This window comes from Candoia aspera, chromosome 2 (genome assembly GCF_035149785.1).
Source record: "Candoia aspera isolate rCanAsp1 chromosome 2, rCanAsp1.hap2, whole genome shotgun sequence".
Lineage (NCBI taxonomy): Eukaryota > Metazoa > Chordata > Lepidosauria > Squamata > Boidae > Candoia > Candoia aspera.
In genome coordinates, this window is record NC_086154.1 from 174,048,913 (window position 1) to 174,068,568 (window position 19,656).

The 19,656-nt window shown below is 40.3% G+C and overlaps 1 protein-coding gene across 2 annotated transcripts in view; it reads right to left on the bottom strand.

The window, feature by feature from the left end:
* Positions 1-3,219: 3,219 nt before the first annotated feature.
* LOC134491277 (PH and SEC7 domain-containing protein 3-like) overlaps positions 3,220-19,656 on the bottom strand; it is a 163,742-nt gene continuing 147,305 nt past the window's right edge. The window contains exons 13-16 of one of the 2 annotated variants that reach the window (XM_063294914.1): positions 10,841-10,998; positions 8,859-9,003; positions 7,105-7,248; positions 3,220-3,668 (exon numbers count right to left, since the gene is read on the bottom strand). In XM_063294914.1, coding sequence (XP_063150984.1) covers positions 3,453-3,668; positions 7,105-7,248; positions 8,859-9,003; positions 10,841-10,998 — 663 coding nt within the window. In that variant the 3' untranslated portion in view covers positions 3,220-3,452. The remainder of the gene's footprint in view (positions 3,669-7,104; positions 7,249-8,858; positions 9,004-10,840; positions 10,999-19,656) is intronic. The other variant, XM_063294915.1, reaches the window with a different exon arrangement.

Consider the following 19,656-nt stretch of genomic DNA (forward strand, 5'->3'; position numbering starts at 1 on the left):
TCACAATAGACCTAGTTGTAATTGTACCTATCAATATACATATTTCACCGACAGCATGGGCAACTATTTTGATGCATGCTCTTGCCTGGATGTGTATATCCACATCAGCAATGCACCCATATCTTCCACGCAAGGTAAGTGTAACTACAGTTTAGTTTTCAAGTGAGGAAAGAAATTGCTTTACATGTTGAAGCTGATTCATAGTATAGCCCCATAGGAGATGGGTTAGGGTTAGGGTTAGGGGTTGGGGTTTGTTTCAGCTTTCTGGAAGCATCACAAAAGAATCCAGTAAAAAAGCAGAAGGCTTCTAACTGTTATCAAGCCTCTTTCAAGAACCGTACTTTTAATATTTAGTCTAACAGACTTGACTGAAGCTTGATTCTCAGAAAGTGAAAGGAGGAGTGAGCAGGGAAGAAGAAAATGAAAACATGACCAAGACAGCTGGTTCTGACATGTCATTAAGTGCATGGGGAAAACTGCAATCTCTCTGCCTTTGAGCACAGAGACCCACCTAAGTGGCCAGTTTCTTCTTTCTACACTACTACAACTCATATCCTCCAATCACCCTCCCTGCTTTCCAGCTGACTGAGTAGTCTCTGGACCAAATCCAGTCTATGAAGCTCCACAGTTTCACACAAATGGAAAAATACCTAGTATTCTATTGGAGGAGGAGAGATTTTGCAGGATGGAGGGAACACTTTTCTATATTTATTTATTTGTCGGCTTTATATCCTGCTTTACCTCCAGGAGTTCAGGGGGAAAATTTAATATCCTCTCCAATCTTTGTATGCAATCTTGACCAAGCTCCTACTAGGTCATCAGAAAGTCCAGGTAACTAACTGGCACTGACTCTACTAGATGGATGGAGTATATATATAGCCTGTTGCCTGGCTGGCACATGAGCTACTCCAAAATCTTGCAAAGCTCGTTGATCTCCAAGGGCAAGAAAGAGCGGCCACCATTTTCCCTTTGATCATCTTTCCAAAGGGCTTGTTTGGATGAACAAATATTGAGTCAGTCACTATGTAGATGGGTTCTACCTTCTACAAATCTTTCATTTGACTTTGGCTCAGTATATTGGTGAATCTAGCCATTGTGGTACATACAACAAAGTATGGTTAAAACAAAGCATAGCTTAGTACAACCGGTGAATCCAACTACAAACTCTGCATTTTAATGGATGGGAGAGGTACATCACACACCACCTGATAATTCCTACTATGCTATAGTCATTCCAAAATGTAAAACAAAACTAAAAACCCTGCTGTTCTGGAGTTTGCAAACACCATCAATAACACCCAACAAACAGCCATGGAGACTAACAGTCAAGCCACCTAGAAGGCTCTTGAATAATTCAGCTTAGTCTAGCTTCAGCTATGGAAAATGCCATATGAAACTTAGTATCACTGCTTCACATATATGTAGAGACAAAACAGTGACTTCTCTCTTCCAAGGGATGGATATAACATTCCTCACATGTAGCTCTCCCCAGCCTTACCAATGTCTTCTTCCCAGACATTTTTACAGCCTCTTCATTTTTTTCCTGTACTCCATTAGTACCAAAGCATACATTGCACTAACATAAGGCCATCCTTCCACTTTTTAAAAAAGATGATGTTAATCAGTCCTACCCCTTTACTGCCATCTCTTTCATCTCAACAGCACAGGCAGTTTGCTGGCTTTTCTGAACTCCTGATGAAAATTACTGAATTGAGAACCACGTGCCACTCTTGTTGGATCTTTCCAATTAGGCAGGCACTAGTAATTTATCAGGTACCATAAAGACCAGTTTAGTCTTCATGATGTACAATGATCAATCATGACTGAAATATGAAGGAAGTTTTCTTATGAAGGTACAGGTGGTAAGAGAACTCTATCTAAATGAACTTCTGATATGCAACTTATTTAATAGTCAGGAATGCTGGGAACTGTAATTTCTGTGGCATCTAAAGAGCCACAAGTTACCAGTCCTGAAATAGAACAATACCTCAATTGCACTTATAAAGAATGTCCTGACTACTGACAGCTTTTATTTAGTATTCTAAATTTAGGATCCTAATTCAGAGCTTTAACATGTGTCACCCTGTCGTTTTCTTATCTCCTAGGCTGACAGAGCCTACGGAATGTGTCCTTTTTACACAATTTGTCCTCCTCAAAAATTGGGCAAAGAAATGCACAAATCCCACCCAGAAAATAATGCCCTTCTAGAACATGTGTTCTTATCTTTGAACGGCCAGTTCTGAGGTTAATGAGGTGCCCTTCAACAATTTTCAAAACTTCTTATTCCCTAGGATGCTTTTTCCATGGCCCTTAATTATAACTTAATCCTCCATTGCCCTGGTTATTTCCTTTTTCTTTGGTTTGCATAGGCTGAATTTCAGGGTGTTTTCATCCCCAGGAAGAGTCAAATGTAATGCTGTCCTCTGCAAGGGAATAAGACCACTCTAGGAACTGTAATAATGAGAGAGTTCTTGGGCCATCAAAAAATAAATAAATAAATAAATAACAGGAAATACATTATGAGTGTGGGGAGAGACAGATATCTCTGGTAGGTAATCGTATAGCACAGGGGACCTGTTGGTTAGCAAATGGGGACTGGAATGATACCAGATTTTTATCAACTAGTTTATAAAGTGCCTGAAAATACTTAAACATCTGAAGGAAGATCATAATGCCAATGGAAGATAAACATTTCACACTACTGATATCAGTACAACAAATATATGATCCTTTGCTGTTGAGAATCATTAGGCTAGCACAATGTGCAGATAAAACAGAGAAGTCAGTGGTAAAAAATCTCCACTCAGGTACATGAAAAAGTAAGATCTGTTTCAGCTGGAATCATTTCTGTTCACCAAAGGTCTTCATCTGTTTCCATATTCAAAATACTAACTTGGTTACTTAGGAAGTTTGGACTCAGAGATCACAATGACTGATCACTTAATAGTCTAGTTACTGGCACATCTTCCACAGTGTGTTGTTACCAAGCTTGGCAACACATGAACATTTTTTACCTAATCTCTTTTACACCTTAGCTTATCCATTGACCAGGCTTAACACGTGGGTAAGCCTCCATTTGTCAGGTCATTCCCCCATTGCTGAACAGCAGCAGAAGTTCAGATGAAAATCACAAGCCAACCAAAGAAGATCAAAATATGACAGGAAGATAAATATATCATGAAATATCTCCCTTCCTGCTCCAATTTTTCCCCATTTCTTTTCTTATTTAAAAAAAAGGAGGACTGGATCAATTGCTCTATGATAACTTAACTAGGCAAATGCAACTTAGAAGCCAAAACATTTTCAACAACCTGTACAGAAACAACAAAATTTGCAACTGAAAAATGTCACTAACACCCATTCAGGCAGATGTGTTAATTTTTGTTTGTTTTGCAAAGGACAGGTTATCGAAGAGAGAGTGGTATGTGATCCTCCAGCCTGCCTTAGTTTCCTTAAGTAACCTTCTGCTTGATGCTGGGAGTTTCAGGTCGATAGTCCTTCCTCTCAGAGATGTTACGCTTCACCTTGGCACTAACAGGAGACTCCTGATTTAATGAGGGGCTGGAGTGGCATTTCTTCAGTCCAGGGCCATCATTCTCACTGGTACTCAGCAACTCCTTTCCTGCTCCTTCTTTGAGAAGAGACACGTAGATTTCATAACGAGTTTTCTGGAAAAAAGAAAGAAAAGACTCTGTCTATAGAATCACTTCTACGATGTGTGCTGGAAATCAATCCTGACAAGTTCATCAGAGAAGATGCATAGCAAATAAATCAGCAGAGCAGTGTTACCTTGTGGGTAACAAGGGCATTCAGAATTAATACTTAAATTTCTCATAAACTGGAAACTGAAGGAAATGTGTTGGTTCTTTCTCAGGAGAAGCATTTGAACTTTGAATGTTGAACCTTGAAAGGACATACAAAGAATCTTGTCTAGAACAGTGAATTTCAGAGTATGGAACAACTCCCGCCTTACATTTAGTAAGGATCTTCAGCCTACCCACAAGACTTGGGTAGGCTGAAGACCCTCAAGCAGAGGATCTGTACTGTCCTTTCCCATACTTGGTCCTTTATTCCAACTTGATTTGGAGAAAATTATACCTTCTGAAAACAACAGAATCCCCTTCATTTTATGCCCATCTGATCACTATGTAAAGTAGAAAATACAGTGGCAAATAGACATACATTTACATATAAAAATTATTAAAATTCAGAACTTAGTTGTGGCACCTATTAGGTTGTCACCTTTCCATGCAGAATATTAAGTATTATGATTCGGTATTATGATGTCGAAATAATCATTACGGGACTGAACTTCAGTTTTCCTCTATGCCATGCATAACAGTAAGCTATGGACTTCTTCTAACTATTTCTAAAAGATACAGTTGCTCATCTTCAGATAAGTAGACTGTTGCATTTTAATAAATCACTTCACTGACACAAACTTCTGAGCACACCAGGCACCAAATACAAAGCGTAAAGGAAGATCCAATGTATTTTTGAAAATGCCAACTGCTGAATTTGTTCACTCTCTAGGAAACCACAAGCCCTCTATTATGAGGCAGTTCTATCTGCAGCATCATCCAGTGGTGCTGTGATTAGCTCAAATAACTAGTGGTGATTAATTGGAGCTCAAATAGCTAGTGGTGATTAACCAGAATTCAGAAAAAGGCTTTTAAGAGATGCAAAATGCAGATTTCACCCTTCCAGAATTACTTATTTAATGACAGGCATTCTGATCCTTCCCAATGAATCATGACAAATGTTGATGAAGTTCTACCAACTGCCATATATTCTTCAAAGGGAAATCTATTGTCAAAATTGTGTTCCACAACAAAGTAGAAATAAAATGCTCTCTGTTATTTCAAAATAATACTCAGGTAAGCATTGCTATTCAAATACAAGATGATTTCAAGGCCTTTTTAAAAGAGTACAACAGAAAAAGTAAGGGTTGTGAATGAGCTTTCAAAAGCCTTGGAAGAGACAGATTCATACAGAGAAAGATTATAAGAAAAATCCATTTGAAAATTAAATTACATAATAACTTAACTTATTTGTCTTTTCACCATTGCTGGAAGTATAAATACTGCATACAAACTATCTATACTTCCAGCAATGGTGAAAAGACAAATAAATTAAGTATCTAAGCATGTCACTCAACAATAAGGATCTAGTGAGATGAATACTGATAGCACTTGGAACTGATTATGCTTCATCAGATAATGAATAGGCTGGAAAACTGAACAAATAGGAAATGGTGCTACAAATGCTGAGTGTTGTATAGCTGCTATTTTTCAGCCTTGGAATTTTTCTGCCTGTACTCCAAATTTATAACTTTTTTTTTTCATTGAGAATCTTTGGAAACATAGGTTAGAAGATCAGTAATAGCAGCTTTTCTAAAAAATAACGTACCCATCACTGTTTGGCAGGTGATTTTCTACAGTGGTTTTTCAGTTTATTTATCTATTAGGTCTATATTCTATCGTTTCTCTAGGAGCTTAAGGCAGTTTACATGGGGATCTCCCTTCACTTTACCCTCACATCACTCTGAGAGGGTGACTGACCAAAGACCCACCCAGGGTGTTAACTGCTACACATCCTCTGCAGTTCAGACTGTTACAAAAAAACCCACAAACCAGACTACATAATTTGTGGTGTCCCAAATCTATGTTCCAAAATCCATGACAACAGAATTCATCAGCAGGCTAGTCCACATATAAACTCTTCCTTGGGGACTAAAACGTTGAAAACAACTGCTCCAGAAAAGTATGGCGTAGCACTGCCTATAGTTTAGTTTAACTCCAGGACCTAGACTGTACTCCCTATAGTTGTCAGGCTTGTAGGAACTCTTGCTGCCATCCAGGTACGCCACCCACCCCTGTTGTCCCATCCCTAGTGATGTGCAGGTAGTTCCTGGTTATTCCAGTGAATAAGATGTTACAGGAGCTACCTGCACAGATTAACCCTAAAAAGAATGGAGACAATGCCAGTACCAAGTGAAGACCAAGGAGCAGAACTAAAGAGGCCACAATAACATGGAAAACATCCCCCTCTTCCTAAATTATTATGGACTGCTCCTTCAAAGACTAACAACAGACTGGTTCAACCAGGGCAAACATACACCAGGTCCACCATTCTACATTTATGTCTTATATCAACGTGATATTTCTCTCTCACCCAGACCTTTCTGATTAATACATTCAGCACTGTTCCTTCCAGTTTCATTATAGGAGTTGAAAACTTCAAGCAGATGCACATTCTTCCAAGAAACAAATTTTTGCAGAGGGCAGACTTTCCATGCCTGCCAGCCTTCCCTGCATGTTATGGCTGGAACTTCCAGAATTTCTAACCAGCCAGCCGAAGCGGAGCTGTCAATGGACAAGTACTTTTCTGCTCTCTGTCCTTAAAACCTGAAGAGGTGGGTTGCCATTTTAAACTCTGCATTTCCTGTGAACTTTAGCTTTCTGTATGGAGTAAGAACCGGAAACAGACTGAGCCCACATGGCTTCTTCAAGCTTATTGTCTTCCTTCATAGAAAATCACTAGGGCTATAGCCACAGAGGTTCAGTCAATGAACTAGAGCAGAGAGGCACATGCAAGTCCCCATCTAGCCACGAAAACACTAGATGAATTTGGGCCACCCTATATGCATAAAACTGCAAATATTAGGTAACAATTTCCCAATGTGTCCCCACAACGTATTAAGCTAAAACTAATGAACAACTACGTTATGACTTACCACAAAAGCCTTGTTCACGCACTATGATAAGACATAATGCACTTTGCCTGATTTGGGCTTAGCTACTGTGGCAAATTATTATCTATATATTTTATATTTTATTTTTATAGAGTTATTTATATTGTAATTTATGTGTTTTAATTCTGATCGTAAACCACCCAGAGTCCCCTTTTCAGGAGAGATGGGTGGTGATAGAAATTTGAAATATAAATAAATACATCTCTCAATCTAACCTATCTCCTACACATTTTTTGCATTTTTTTCTTTGAATCCGTGATTAAACTCTCACTACTCATTTGCTGAAGTTCTATAATCTCCGGAATGACTATCTCTAAAATAGTGCCCAGCCTTAGCTGACCACAGCATACCTCAAATTCCAAATAATGATCTTTCAACTTGTAGTCTTCCACCTCCTTGCCCTTCAGTTTCTTGTCAGGTGGGTAGGAACGATGCTCAGCTAGTTCAGTAGAGATCTGCTTCAGTTTGCTCTCGTGGGATTTGAGCTGATCATCCTGCAGAGGTAATTACATGGGTTAGAATGAACCTCTAGTGTATTTAGTAAAATAATAAAAAGCACTTCTACTGCTGTAGGAGTGTTCAGTTCCTAAATCAGGAACTCAAATATTCCTGGTTCCTAAACCAGCAATTCAAATATTCAAAGACGTTGCCAAACAAGGCTTTTCCAAACAACCTGGGCAAGACCCATCTATAAATTGTCCTAGATCTGTACCTAACTGGTAGTCATATCATGGGTCAAAGGAGAGACCACTCTATTGGTTGATGCTGATGTTGAGGATTCCCCATTTCAACATTCTGCCAGCCTGGGAAAGAACAGCTCAGCTATGTTCACAGATGACTTGGAAATCACGTAGCCCGCCACCAAACTGCCTTTCCTATCATGACAAGTGGATCAAGTGTCAAAATGTGCAAAATGATTCAAGCCTGTCCCTATGTAAGCAGCTGATTCAGGTGAATATTACTTCACTTAAATCCATGATCACATGGAGGGAGACTTCAGGGAAATCTATAGCTTATGGGTGACCAAATCATAGTTGATTTATCTTATGATATTATCTGTATTGATTATATGTTATAGTTTTGTTTTCCTTGTAAGATACTTAAAAGTCACTTGACTGAAATGGTATAGAAGCCCTTGCAATAGGTATGTTCTATTTGCCTTATGTGCATCAGCAATTCCTGGAGAGCACTTACTAGAGCTTCTCCAGTGCTGATGCAATGAAAAAAACTGTGATCCTGGGAACTATGGAAAGGAGGAAATTACATACAAGAAAGGAAGAGGAGGAAGGTGCAGACAAGCTGAGAATGCAATGGGAAATTGGGAGACTGGGAAATGGGGTGCTGGATGGAACCATGACTGCAGGAGTCAGAACCAGGGGTTCTCAGCCTTCATTTGGCAGTCATCAGGCACTCTCAGACTGCACTGCCAAAATTCAGCAGCAAAACAGCAAACAGTCTTGCTGTTTGCTCTCCCCTCTGCTGCTGCAGCAAGTGAAACAAACAGCAAGGAGGGGGATTTGTTTCACTGAGACATTCAAAGAGGCAGGAAGGAGGTGTCTGCCTGGCCTTGCAGCTCTCCCTTCCCTTCCTTCTCTTTTTTTAAGGTCCCATTTATTATTGGCCTTCTTTGGAAGCTGCAACAGGGCCTGCTGTGGAGAAGCCTATTCAGCCGCTGCATCTGGATTTTGCATCTTGCAAAATCACTGGGAAGGGCAGTCAGGCTTAACCATTTATGTTTCATGCTCTGCAGGATCAGTAAGAGCCTACTGGCAGGTTGGGCAACTGATAGGTAAAAGTAGACAGGTCTTGGCTTTGTCTCCTTTGAAAGCCTAGCGCTTTCGCTTCTTGCCTTTCAGGTAGGAACAATTCGGGTCCTTCTGCTCCCCATCTCTTCTTTCTCCCAACATGCAAAGCATAATTCCCTTAACCAAATAGCTGACTTGGAAATCAAGTAGCCCACCACCGAACTGCCTTTTGCATCATGACAAATGAATCAAGTGCCCAAATGCGTAAAATTATTTGAGAATGATTGCAAGGAACAATAGTACTAGAGGCCCTGTTTGTGCAAGCGGTGAGGAGCAGAGAAAACAGAAAGAACAATCACCTGAGATAATTTGGTGGTGGAGGCAGGTAAGAGAGGGCGGCTAAATTTCTTCTGGGATCCAATTGCAGCTGGAAATGGCGGGGCAGAAAAAACGGCTGCCACAGAATTGATCTTATTGATCCAGGACTCCATTTCTTCAGGGCTCCTGTGGAAGAGAGACAGATTAATCAGAGTCTGGCCTCACACATAACACCTGCACTTTCCCTTCAGTATCTGTGCCAGCGTAATAAGAACTGCTGCTTTAGTCTGCCCTTATCTACTCTTGCATCAGAACAAGTTTCTCCTGCAGCAACTCAGGATTTGTCATCCGGGTTTCATCTCCATCTTTTTCTTGTTTCACTTCTATCTTTTGACTGCTTGTTCAACAATATTTTCCTTTCATTATACAGATAGTCCTCATTTAGTGATCACAATTGGGATCGGCAACTCGGTTGTTAAATGAAGCGGTTGCTAAGTGAAACCATGAGTGTGCTTATGATCTTACTTCAGCTTCCCTTTGCTTTACAGACTCGCAAAGGTCATAAATGTGAGGATTGGTCACAAAGTTACTTTTTCATCAGTCATAACTGCAAATGGTCGCTAAATGAGGCAGTCGCTAAATTAGGACTACCTAAGCTTCAAACAATCATAAGTATGAGTCAACCAAGGAGGCGGGGTGTCTGCAGGGTATGGTAAAAAACATCAAGATGGTGGCCATCAAGGTGTGATCAAAGCTCTGCCTGTTTTTCATGTGTGCAAACAGAGCTTTGATCATACCATCGCAGCTGCCATTTTGACTTTTTTTAACCATACCCTGCAGACACACTCTGAAGTGAGGTAAGGGGCCATGGCAATCAGGGTTTCTTCAGGAATCATTCCTGCAGTGCACTGAGTGCCTGATGTCCCGAAACTAGGCTGTTAGTTAACAACATCAAAGTCCACTTAAGAAATCTAGAGAAATTAACATTCCTTTTCTTCTTTCCTACCAGAGGCAGCCATTATGACAACTTAAACTGTATAATTAGTCCTTAAACCAAAATTTAATTTTAACAGTATTTACATTTCTATTTTCTCAGCTAGTAAGACAGATAAGGGTCCAGACTAGCCTTCCCCAAATGTTTGATGCATTTCAATGATCTGCAAAATACACCCCTTGTCAGCTTCCTGGGGTAAGCAAAATAGGAATCACAACCAGAGGAGCAATTTCTACTTTATTGTAAAGCTACATTGACAAAATCTTGCAAGTCGGAAAGTACGATTCTTCTCCCGTCTCTCTCTCTCTCTCTCTCTGTGTCTTCTGAGCCTCTTGCCCCATCCACTATCTAGCTGCAGGCTATGTTGTCCCTTATCTGACCATTCCCTTGGCACCATCTCCTTGCCCAGTCTCACAAGGTCTTTTTCACATACCATTACATCCTATAGCTTTCACTTAAGTTTAAACCCTTGTTCTCCTGAATATAAAAACTATCTGCATTGTAGAAGTTACAAAAACGTGCATATATCTTTTGTATCTTTTTTCTCTAAAGTTTAAATTACTAACTGTTCATTTTTTAAAATATTACTTTAAGCAATATGTCCTGACCTTGACTTTGACTGTTAAGGTAGGCTTAAAAGCTGCATGTTATATATTATTACGTATGCTAAGGTATGCTTTTTCCTCCCCACCCCTATATAGTATTACGACAACTTGTATCGCAGATTTAAGGCCAAGACAGCATTGCAACTACTGAATAATTCTGCTGCTTTGGTTGCCTGATGGGGAATGGAAACCTCTAGCGAGCTGCACACGGTTTTATAGGCCAAGGGTGGACCAGAAATAGCTTCATTATTTGCTTATGGAGCCTGTAGTCCTTTTGTTATAATTTATACTCAGAACTGAAAAAATAGTTTGAAAAAAGGGAGTGGGGGGAGGAACTTAAAACAAGTCTTTGGAGAGGCAGCCAATGTCCTAAGATTATTTTTTGGACGGACCACACCATGAAAGGAACCAAACTGGAACCTACTGAGCTTGAAAAAGCAGCACCCTCCAGTCAGCTGTCTTCAGCTTCAGGACATTGGGCTTCTTCTCATAGTCGGTTGCCTTCGATGCTAGCGCATGGTGCACGCTGACAGCATTTTTAAGGTCATCCTCTGCTAAAGCCTTCTCTGGTTTGTATTCGTCCTGCAGAAATTAAAAGGGTAACATTATTTGTGTGTGTGTGTGTGTGTTTTTTTGAACCCCTGGCTGCATTCAAAAAGCAGGTAAGAAATCAAACTGCTTTGTAAAAGGACCACCTGAAGTGACAAAGACAAGAGCATGTTGTTACAATCCTATATATGTTTATTGCAAATGAGGGATGGATGAGAAATTAACTCACCTTGCATTACAATATGCAACTACCCCGTTCGCTCTTATTAAATGTTATCTGTAAAATGGAAAGCCTAACAAAGCCACATGGGTACATAAGGAAAAGTGTACACAAGAATGTACTTTGCAGAGAAAAAATGATGCAAAACACCAGTAAGTAAAAATTATAGAAATGGGAACAAATGTTTACTCTTTCCTTTAAATTACAAATTAATTTTGCTATTTTTGTTTGTTATATTTATATCCCACCTTTTGAACAGGAGCTCAAGGCAGCATATATAGTGCTTCCTTTTCCTATTTGTCCCCACAACAGCAACCAAGTGAGGTAGGTTGGGCTGACCAAGAGTAACTGGCACAATCACCCAATGAGCTTCCATGACTGACAGTGGACTCAAACCCAGGCCTCCCCGCTCCTCCTCCAATGCCTTAACCACACCACACTGGTTCCAATAAATTTATAAGTTGGGAGAATGAAAACCCCAATAAATCCAAAATTCACCATTTATACTGAAAATCAGATTCTACTTTATTTAATGGAATTTATTTCATGTATCTACTGTATCTCTGGCATTTATGTCTGAAAGCTGTGTTAGAGAAATCAGTGAGTTTTACTTTTGAACACACCTGCATAGGATACTACTGAAACTTCCATTAAATTATTAAAAGAAACCAATGAAACAATGCCGCCTTGGTTCATTAGGATTTTTTAAACTTCTCAGTATGTTTACAACAGTAACATAAAACAAAACTTTACAACAAAAGGCTGCCGTCTTGAACAATATGTAGCCTGAGATTAAATCCCACTGAACTCAGTGAAACTTATTTCTGAATAGACATGTAAAAAAAAAAAGGGGGTTATGTTTGAAGGCTCCTTAACTGGACATATCAAGAGCTATCTTACCTACCTAATCAGTAAAAACAGAAAAAGCAGCAATGGAGCTACAGTAGCCTTCAGATATACCAACTACCATTAGAATGCCATAGAAAATGAGTGGGATAGAAATGATTTAAATAAATAAAATACATTCCTAGAATTCCCACACATCATTTTCCCAATCTGGTTCTCCTACATTTTTGGACTACAGTTCCCTGAATTTCCTATCAGCATGCTCAATACATATTCTGAGGGTTATAGATCAGCATGTATGAAGGACACTGTGTTGGGCCAGGTAATTTATTTATGTATTAGATTTATATCATACCATTTGTATTTATTCATAACTATATAGATATTATTCTATTTCTAACTATACAGTAGCCTGTCATAGTGTAAGCTTGTACTGGTAAGTGTCTCCTGGACTAGCAAGCCAATTCAGCATATGTCTACTCAGAAGTAAGATTCTCTGAGTTTAGTAGAGCTTACTCCTAGAAAACTCTCCTCCCTCCCTCCCTGATTTATATTCCACCTTTCCTCTGGGTGCTCAAGGTGAGGTACATAATATTTCTTCCATTTTTTCCACAGAACAGCAATGCTTTCAGATAGGAGTGAGTGATGGCCCAAAGTCGCCCAATGGGTTTCTGTGGCTGAATGACCTTAACTGACACCTTAACAGCTATAGCATATTGGCTGGTGTTTCCCCACTCCCCAAACATCCTGATGAATTATAAGAAAAATCCTGGAAGTACCTAGCAACAAAGGTAGCATCCCCCTCTTTTTGCCATTGTGAGTTTTCCCCCTTACATCCAACTGGTGAATATTCTGTATAGCTGACATCTTCAATTACAAAAACACCATTAAGATAAAATGTCGTGGAGCACAGGGAAAGGCATAGAAAATGTGCAGCAGAACCCAAAATCAGTGCTGATATATGAAAACACTTCCAGTAGCAGCCATACTAATTAACCCAAAGTTTTCAGTGTAGATGTTATAGGTCAGCTGTCAATTAAATCCATTTCAGCAGAAGTTGACCCGTGGCAAATTCACTGTAGAACAGTCCACAGCCAAAATCTGCAACCAGCTAAATAAAAATTCCATCCAGGTTTGAGGGATGGATTTGACTAATGTGCTAAATATCTACAGAGGGTGGCAAATTAGAAGTCAAAGGAAGTAGGAGAAATGCTTTTAAAAGGGCTGGAAATAAGCCTGCAAAATCAAGTAAATGAGTCTATGTCAGCCTGTTAGAGCGATGTCCATTGGCAGCTATTGGGCAAGCCAGATGTGTAGGCAACACAGGACAGGTTCCTGCACTTCTAGCGGCTGTGCAAAAGGGCAAAGAATGTGAAAGGTTCCATTTTTTGCCCTCCAGCCTTTTCATCCCTCTTCTGTAGAACCAGGAATGGTACAGGACTATCCCTCTTCATCTCTAATCTTTCCTTTTCAATAATTTTATTAAGAGTTATATTAAATAGATAAAACTAACACATCATGCGACAAGCTGGGCTTGAGGAATCCAAGGCTGGAGTTAAAATCTCTGGAAGAAACATTAACAATCTCAGATATGCAGATGATACCACTTTGATGGCTGAAAGCGAAGAGGAACTGAGGAGCCTTATGATGAAGGTGAAAGAAGAAAGTGCAAAAGCTGGCTTGCAGCCAAACCTCAAAAACACCAAGGTTATGGCAACCAGCTTGATTGATAACTGGCAAATAGAGGGAGAAAACGTAGAGGCAGTGAAAGACTTTGTATTTCTAAGTGCAAAGATTACTGCAGATGCTGACTGCAGCCAGGAAATCAGAAGACGCTTAATCCTTGGGAGAAGAGCAATGACAAATCTCGATAAAATAGTTAAGAGCAGAGACATCACACTGACAACAAAGGCCCACACAGTTAAAGCAATGGTGTTCCCAGTAGCAACATATGGCTGCGAGAGCTGGACCATAAGGAAGGCTGAGAGAAGGAAGATCGATGCTTTTGAACTGTGGTGTTGGAGGAACATTCTGAGAGTGCTTTGGACTGCCAGAAGATCAAACCAGTCCATCCTCCAGGAAATAAAGCCAGACTGCTCACTTGAGGGAACGATATTAAAGGCAAAACTGAAATACTTTGGCCACATAATGAGAAGACAGGACACCCTGGAGAAGATGCTGATGCTAGGGAGAGTGGAGGGCAAAAGGAAGAGGGGCCGACCAAGGGCAAGGTGGATGGATGATATTCTAGAGGTGACGGACTCATCCCTGGGGGAGCTGGGGGTGTTGACGACCGACAGGAAGCTCTGGCGTGGGCTGGTCCATGAAGTCACGAAGAGTCGGAAGCGACTAAACGAATAAACAACAAAATACAAAAACCTAATAGAAAAATATGTAAAAAAGAAATGTGTTTGTGTGTGTATGTTTATGAAGTGCAGAACCCCCCAGAAAAAAAAGGGGGGGAAGGAAAGAAGAAACTTCCCCTTTCAGCCCTGGCAAGTATAATCAACAGTAGCAACTTATCCCTGCCTCTTTAAATACAACCAAATATATCTTCATTCCATACCTCAATCCATTGTCTATAAATTCATCTCTAACTCTTCAGCTCTCCTTATTAATCAGCATAGGTCTAGTAAAAATTAACTCATATCTAATCTTTCCATGGAATCTGGAAGTCAACGTTTACGAATAAACTATGTTTGGCTCTTTTTAAACAGCTGGGGGTTTAGCAAAGGCAACACTTTACAAATATTAGTAAGTGGCACTTCATTTGCATTTAAGATGGGGTTTTGCAGAAGGGGAGAAAAGCCTTTGGCATTAATAGAAATCAACAAAAAGGGTCAGGAGGATGGCTGGCCAAATGGTTGGGATTTCTGGTTATTGTATTCCCTATACATGGGGAGGGCAGGATAGCATGTTGGTAAAGATAGCCGTTCCTGGAATTGGAGCCCAGCAACTGTTTCCAAAAACAGAATGCTTCCGCATACTTAGAATGAAACCACAAAAGCTCTAACACAGTTTCTGAACTGTGACTAGGGCCTATGATTTTGCTGAAGATGCCTTAGTCCAGAATGCTATACAGGTAGTTCTCACTTAACAACCATTCATGTAGTGATGGTTCGGACTACTGACCGTGTTGAAAAAAACTGACTTGCGGCTGGTTCTCACACTTATGACTGTCACGGCATCCCTGTGGTAACATGATCACAATTTGGGCACTTGGCAACGGTTCACATTTATGACCATTGCACATCCCATGGTCATGTGATCACCATTTTTGACCTTCCTGGCTGGCTTCTGACAAGCCAAATCAATGGGGAACTGCGTGATTCACTTAACATTCATATGGATCACTTAACGCCTGCTGTGATTCGCTTAACAACCACTGCACAAAACTTCATAAAATCTGGTCAGATTCAGTTAATGACCATTTTACTTAGCAAGCAAACTTCTGGTCCCAATTGTGGTCATTAAGTGAGGACTACCTGTATACATTTATCTGGAAGTCTCACTGAATGTAGAGGGACTATTTCAAAGTAAGTAAACATCTGATTATGCTATACAAGAGAGGTAGAAAATGTGTGCCTGGTTTTCTGAGGTCTTCATTGAAAGTCTCTCTTCGTACTTTTATGCACTGAGCAAATCCACTCGGAATGCAGTCGGGTTATATACCAGCACTGACATTTGTTCCAAATTTTTGGACAGATGAAAGGGACATCGCTCCATTTTTCTTACATTTGGCAAGATGAAACATATTTCATACACTTAAGGCATAATGTAAAAACCTATTCCAGAGTTTATGCAGTCAAATCTTGTGATCAAAATGCAGACTGGAGGGCAGGACCATTCAAATGAAGATACAGGCTCCATTTCCAGACATTGCCAGAGGATTCTACAGAATAGGCTTCAGCATGGGTCACAGCTGAGAGGAGCATAAAAATGTGTCCCTTGCATTTTTGCACTTCCACCAAGAGTTCCTGCAATGCGTATTTCATCTACCAAACCCAGTATAATTATGGGCATTTTGCAACAGCGAGTTGCAAAACGTTACTATATGAACATTCCTTTGGAAATGGTGTATATATTTGTGTGGGTGTATATATATAGAAGATCTCAGTGTATTAGAACATCAGTTGCATTTGTCGTTGCGTTAGTCTCTGAAGATACGTAGTGGCCCATGAGTTGAATCCTGGGCCTGAAGCTATTTTATAAAACTCCATCAAATTTTAATCAAAGTGCGATAATACATTTGCCTGCAGTTTTACTTGGATGGAAATGAAAATCCATTCCAAGTTCCAAAAGAAATTGAGATAGCCCACTCTGTTATGTTGCAGCTCTCTTTTGGATTTGGTAACATCATGTTCCAAGCTTTACTTGTATGCATATAAGAATGTGTACTCAAGGGGACCAAACCTGTTATAGAAATGTGTCACTCATCCGATCTCTGGACCATTATCTAGACCAGTGTCTGTCAACCTTGGCAACTTTAAAATGTATGGACTGCATGCTGGCCAGGGAATTCTGGGAGCTAAAGTCCACACAGCTTAAAGTTGCTGAGGTTGAGAAACACTGATCTAGACAGACTAGGCGCCCTCCAAATGTGTGGAACTCTAAGCCCCATTATCACCAATCTGTACAACCAATGGCTCTTGTAGTCCAACACATCTGGAAGGTACAAGGCTGTTTTTCAAAAAAAACTATTATCCCAAGAACTCAACACTCATTACACGCTCACTCTAAGAAGTCCACGACTGCTTGTGTTTTTTATTACATCTTTCTCTTCCACCCAGCTACACTTCCTGGATCAGGTGAATTAAGACACCATGTCGCTCTTCCATTTTTTTACATCCCAGAGAAGAGAAAGTGAACCTGAACCCAGAAATGTTCAGGAGAGAGGTAATAAATTATTGGCATTTTAATTCTTTTTGATATTTCATAGGGTTTTGCAGGCCAACTTAAGTAGCTTAGACCGCTGAGGCTCTCAGTTTGCTTTTTGCCAATTTTATTCAGAAGTAGTTTTCTTTTTTCTTTCTCCCCTCCCATATTCTAAAGTACACTATAAAATGAAACAAAATGCACAGGGGAGAAGTTATCAACAGGAACAGCTGCACTAAATAATACTGAACACAGGTTTCATGTGCTGGGGGCCGTTGTTCTCGCTGAGAGTTGCACTGCTTCTATTCAAATATAAATAGTAGCTCTAGAGATGGCTCAGATGATCCACCCTACTTAGTGCTCCTCCATAAGATGGTGGGAGGAAACCATAGGGCCCTTGGACAATCAACATAGAAGAAAATCTAGGTATTCAGTAAATTTTTAAAAATACAAGAAATAAGACAGACTTGTAGGGACGCGGTGGCGCTGCGGGTTAAACCGCTGAGCTGTCGATTGGAAGGTCGGCGGTTCGAAACCGCGCGGCGGGGTGAGCTCCCGTTGCTCGTCCCAGCTTCTGCACACCAAGCAGTTCGAAAACATGCAAATGTGAGTAGATTAATTGGTACCGCTTCGGCGGGAAGGTAACGGCGTTCCGAGTCGTCATGCTGGCCACATGACCCGGAAGTGTCTATGACAACGCCGGCTCCAAGGCTTTGAAACGGAGATGAGCACCGCCCCCTAGAGTCGGACACGACTGGACTTTACGTCAAGGGAAACCTTTACCTTTACCTTTAAGACAGACTTGTAAAGAGCAAAAGATTTGAAATTAGGATAAAGTAATAAGAATATTACCTACTCAACCTCACTTTCCCAAGTACATCTGCTATTTTGGCTGCAGGATTTGACTAAATGTACATACATATCCACTGCAGGCCAGCTTGACAGCATTAATTATAAGGCAATAAGGAGATTTTCAGTAGATAAAGCCAGACTTTCTCAAAATATAAATGGATGGATGTTCAGCAAAATCTGAAAGGCTGAAAGTTCCCAAACTTGTCCCTCAGAGAGAGCATTCCATAAGCCATATTACAAGGCATTTCAATGGTGTCATTTTTCACTTAAATTAGAGGTCCCAAAACTCTTTAGCTCATCAACCCCTTCATGAAGTTTCAGATTGCTCATCAACCCCTAAACATATCATATGAAAATAATTTAATAAATTCTATTTTAACTAATAGTTCTATGAATTATAACAAGAAGACACAACTCAAGGTTGCTCTCACTGGTGGCTGACCATCCAACCCTGGGTCACACTGTCTCACCACTCATGTTCAGGATTAGGTTCTGGCCTGGAGCTCTACAGAGACCCCAAACGTTTAATTGACCCCAATAGACTTTCCATCATATCTCAACTACCTATTGATCCCCCAGCCATTTACTGACCCCTTTTTGACCCCCAGCCATTTATCCACCTCTTGGATAGTCCCATTGACCCTTGGGGGTTGATACTGACCACTTTGGGGAATCCTGACTTAGATCAATGGAATTGGTTTTTACAGCAAGGAATACTAATATTCCCAAGCACATCCTCACTAACCTTACTCTGAAGGAAAGAAGCTGGCCTAATATAACAGCTGCTCTACTCACTATAACCTAAATAGGATGCCATGATTTACTTCCATCCTTCCCATTCCTGTAGCCATTTCTATGGAAAGATACCAATCATTAAGAATTAAAGCTACTTCTATCAGTTTCCCAGATGAACAAGACTCTCCTCCTATACTAATCACACACACACACACACACTGAGCATGCTGTAATGTTGGGCAAATGGAGTAGAATGTTGGAAGCCAGCTTTTTGATATATTATCCATCATGTGTATCTCTGTGCTTCTTCCATTTCTGAGCTTTGTTACTGAAGAACTGCATATTCTCGCCCCATTTTATGTTTTCCTCCTATGCCATTTAAAATTTCTAGAAAGGAAAAAAGTAAGACAGACAGTGCATCCCAACAAGCAAGGAGCCAAGCAAAGGCCATTCCTTCCGCCTCAAGTAGGTTGCAGATGCCCGAACCTAATGTTAAGCTGTACTTAATCACCCCATTTAAGAACCTTCTTATTCCTCAGTCCCTCATTTTTAGATTGGTTCACACAGATATTTGCTCCATGTTCACTGTTGGCTTCACTCATACCATGTCCCCTCTCTCTGGTGTAATTTTAAAAACATCCTTGATGACCAATCACACAGCTGCTGTGTCTCATATATTCCTCCTCCATCTTTACAGCTTCTCCTCCATTTTCTAAACTTTCCCAGGTAGAAACCAAATTTAAAAGCAAGCTCTGTGACATTCCACATGGCATTTGAAGGCCATGACCGGTTTCTTCTGCGTTTGTATCCATATCCACGATGTGTTTTCCTTTTCAGCAAGATTTTCTCTTCCAGGAAAGGGGGCATCTCAGATTCATTGTTTTTCTAGCTGCCACAACTAATAATCTTTTGACCTTGATCTCTGAGGGGAGCGCACTAGATATCACTCAAACTATTTTTAAAAGTTTTGGAAGGAAAGAAGCATCCAGAAGCAAGTGGAGCCAAAGCCACAGTGTAAGCTCAGGACAAAGCAATACCCTTGTTGATATATTGTAAGCAGAGTTGTAGCTAGATAAGTTTCCTAAGGAGAGATTTTTCAAATTATTGTCAAAGAAACCCATAGCTGAATAAGCTTTCATTACTGGGAGGAGAAACATAAGTTG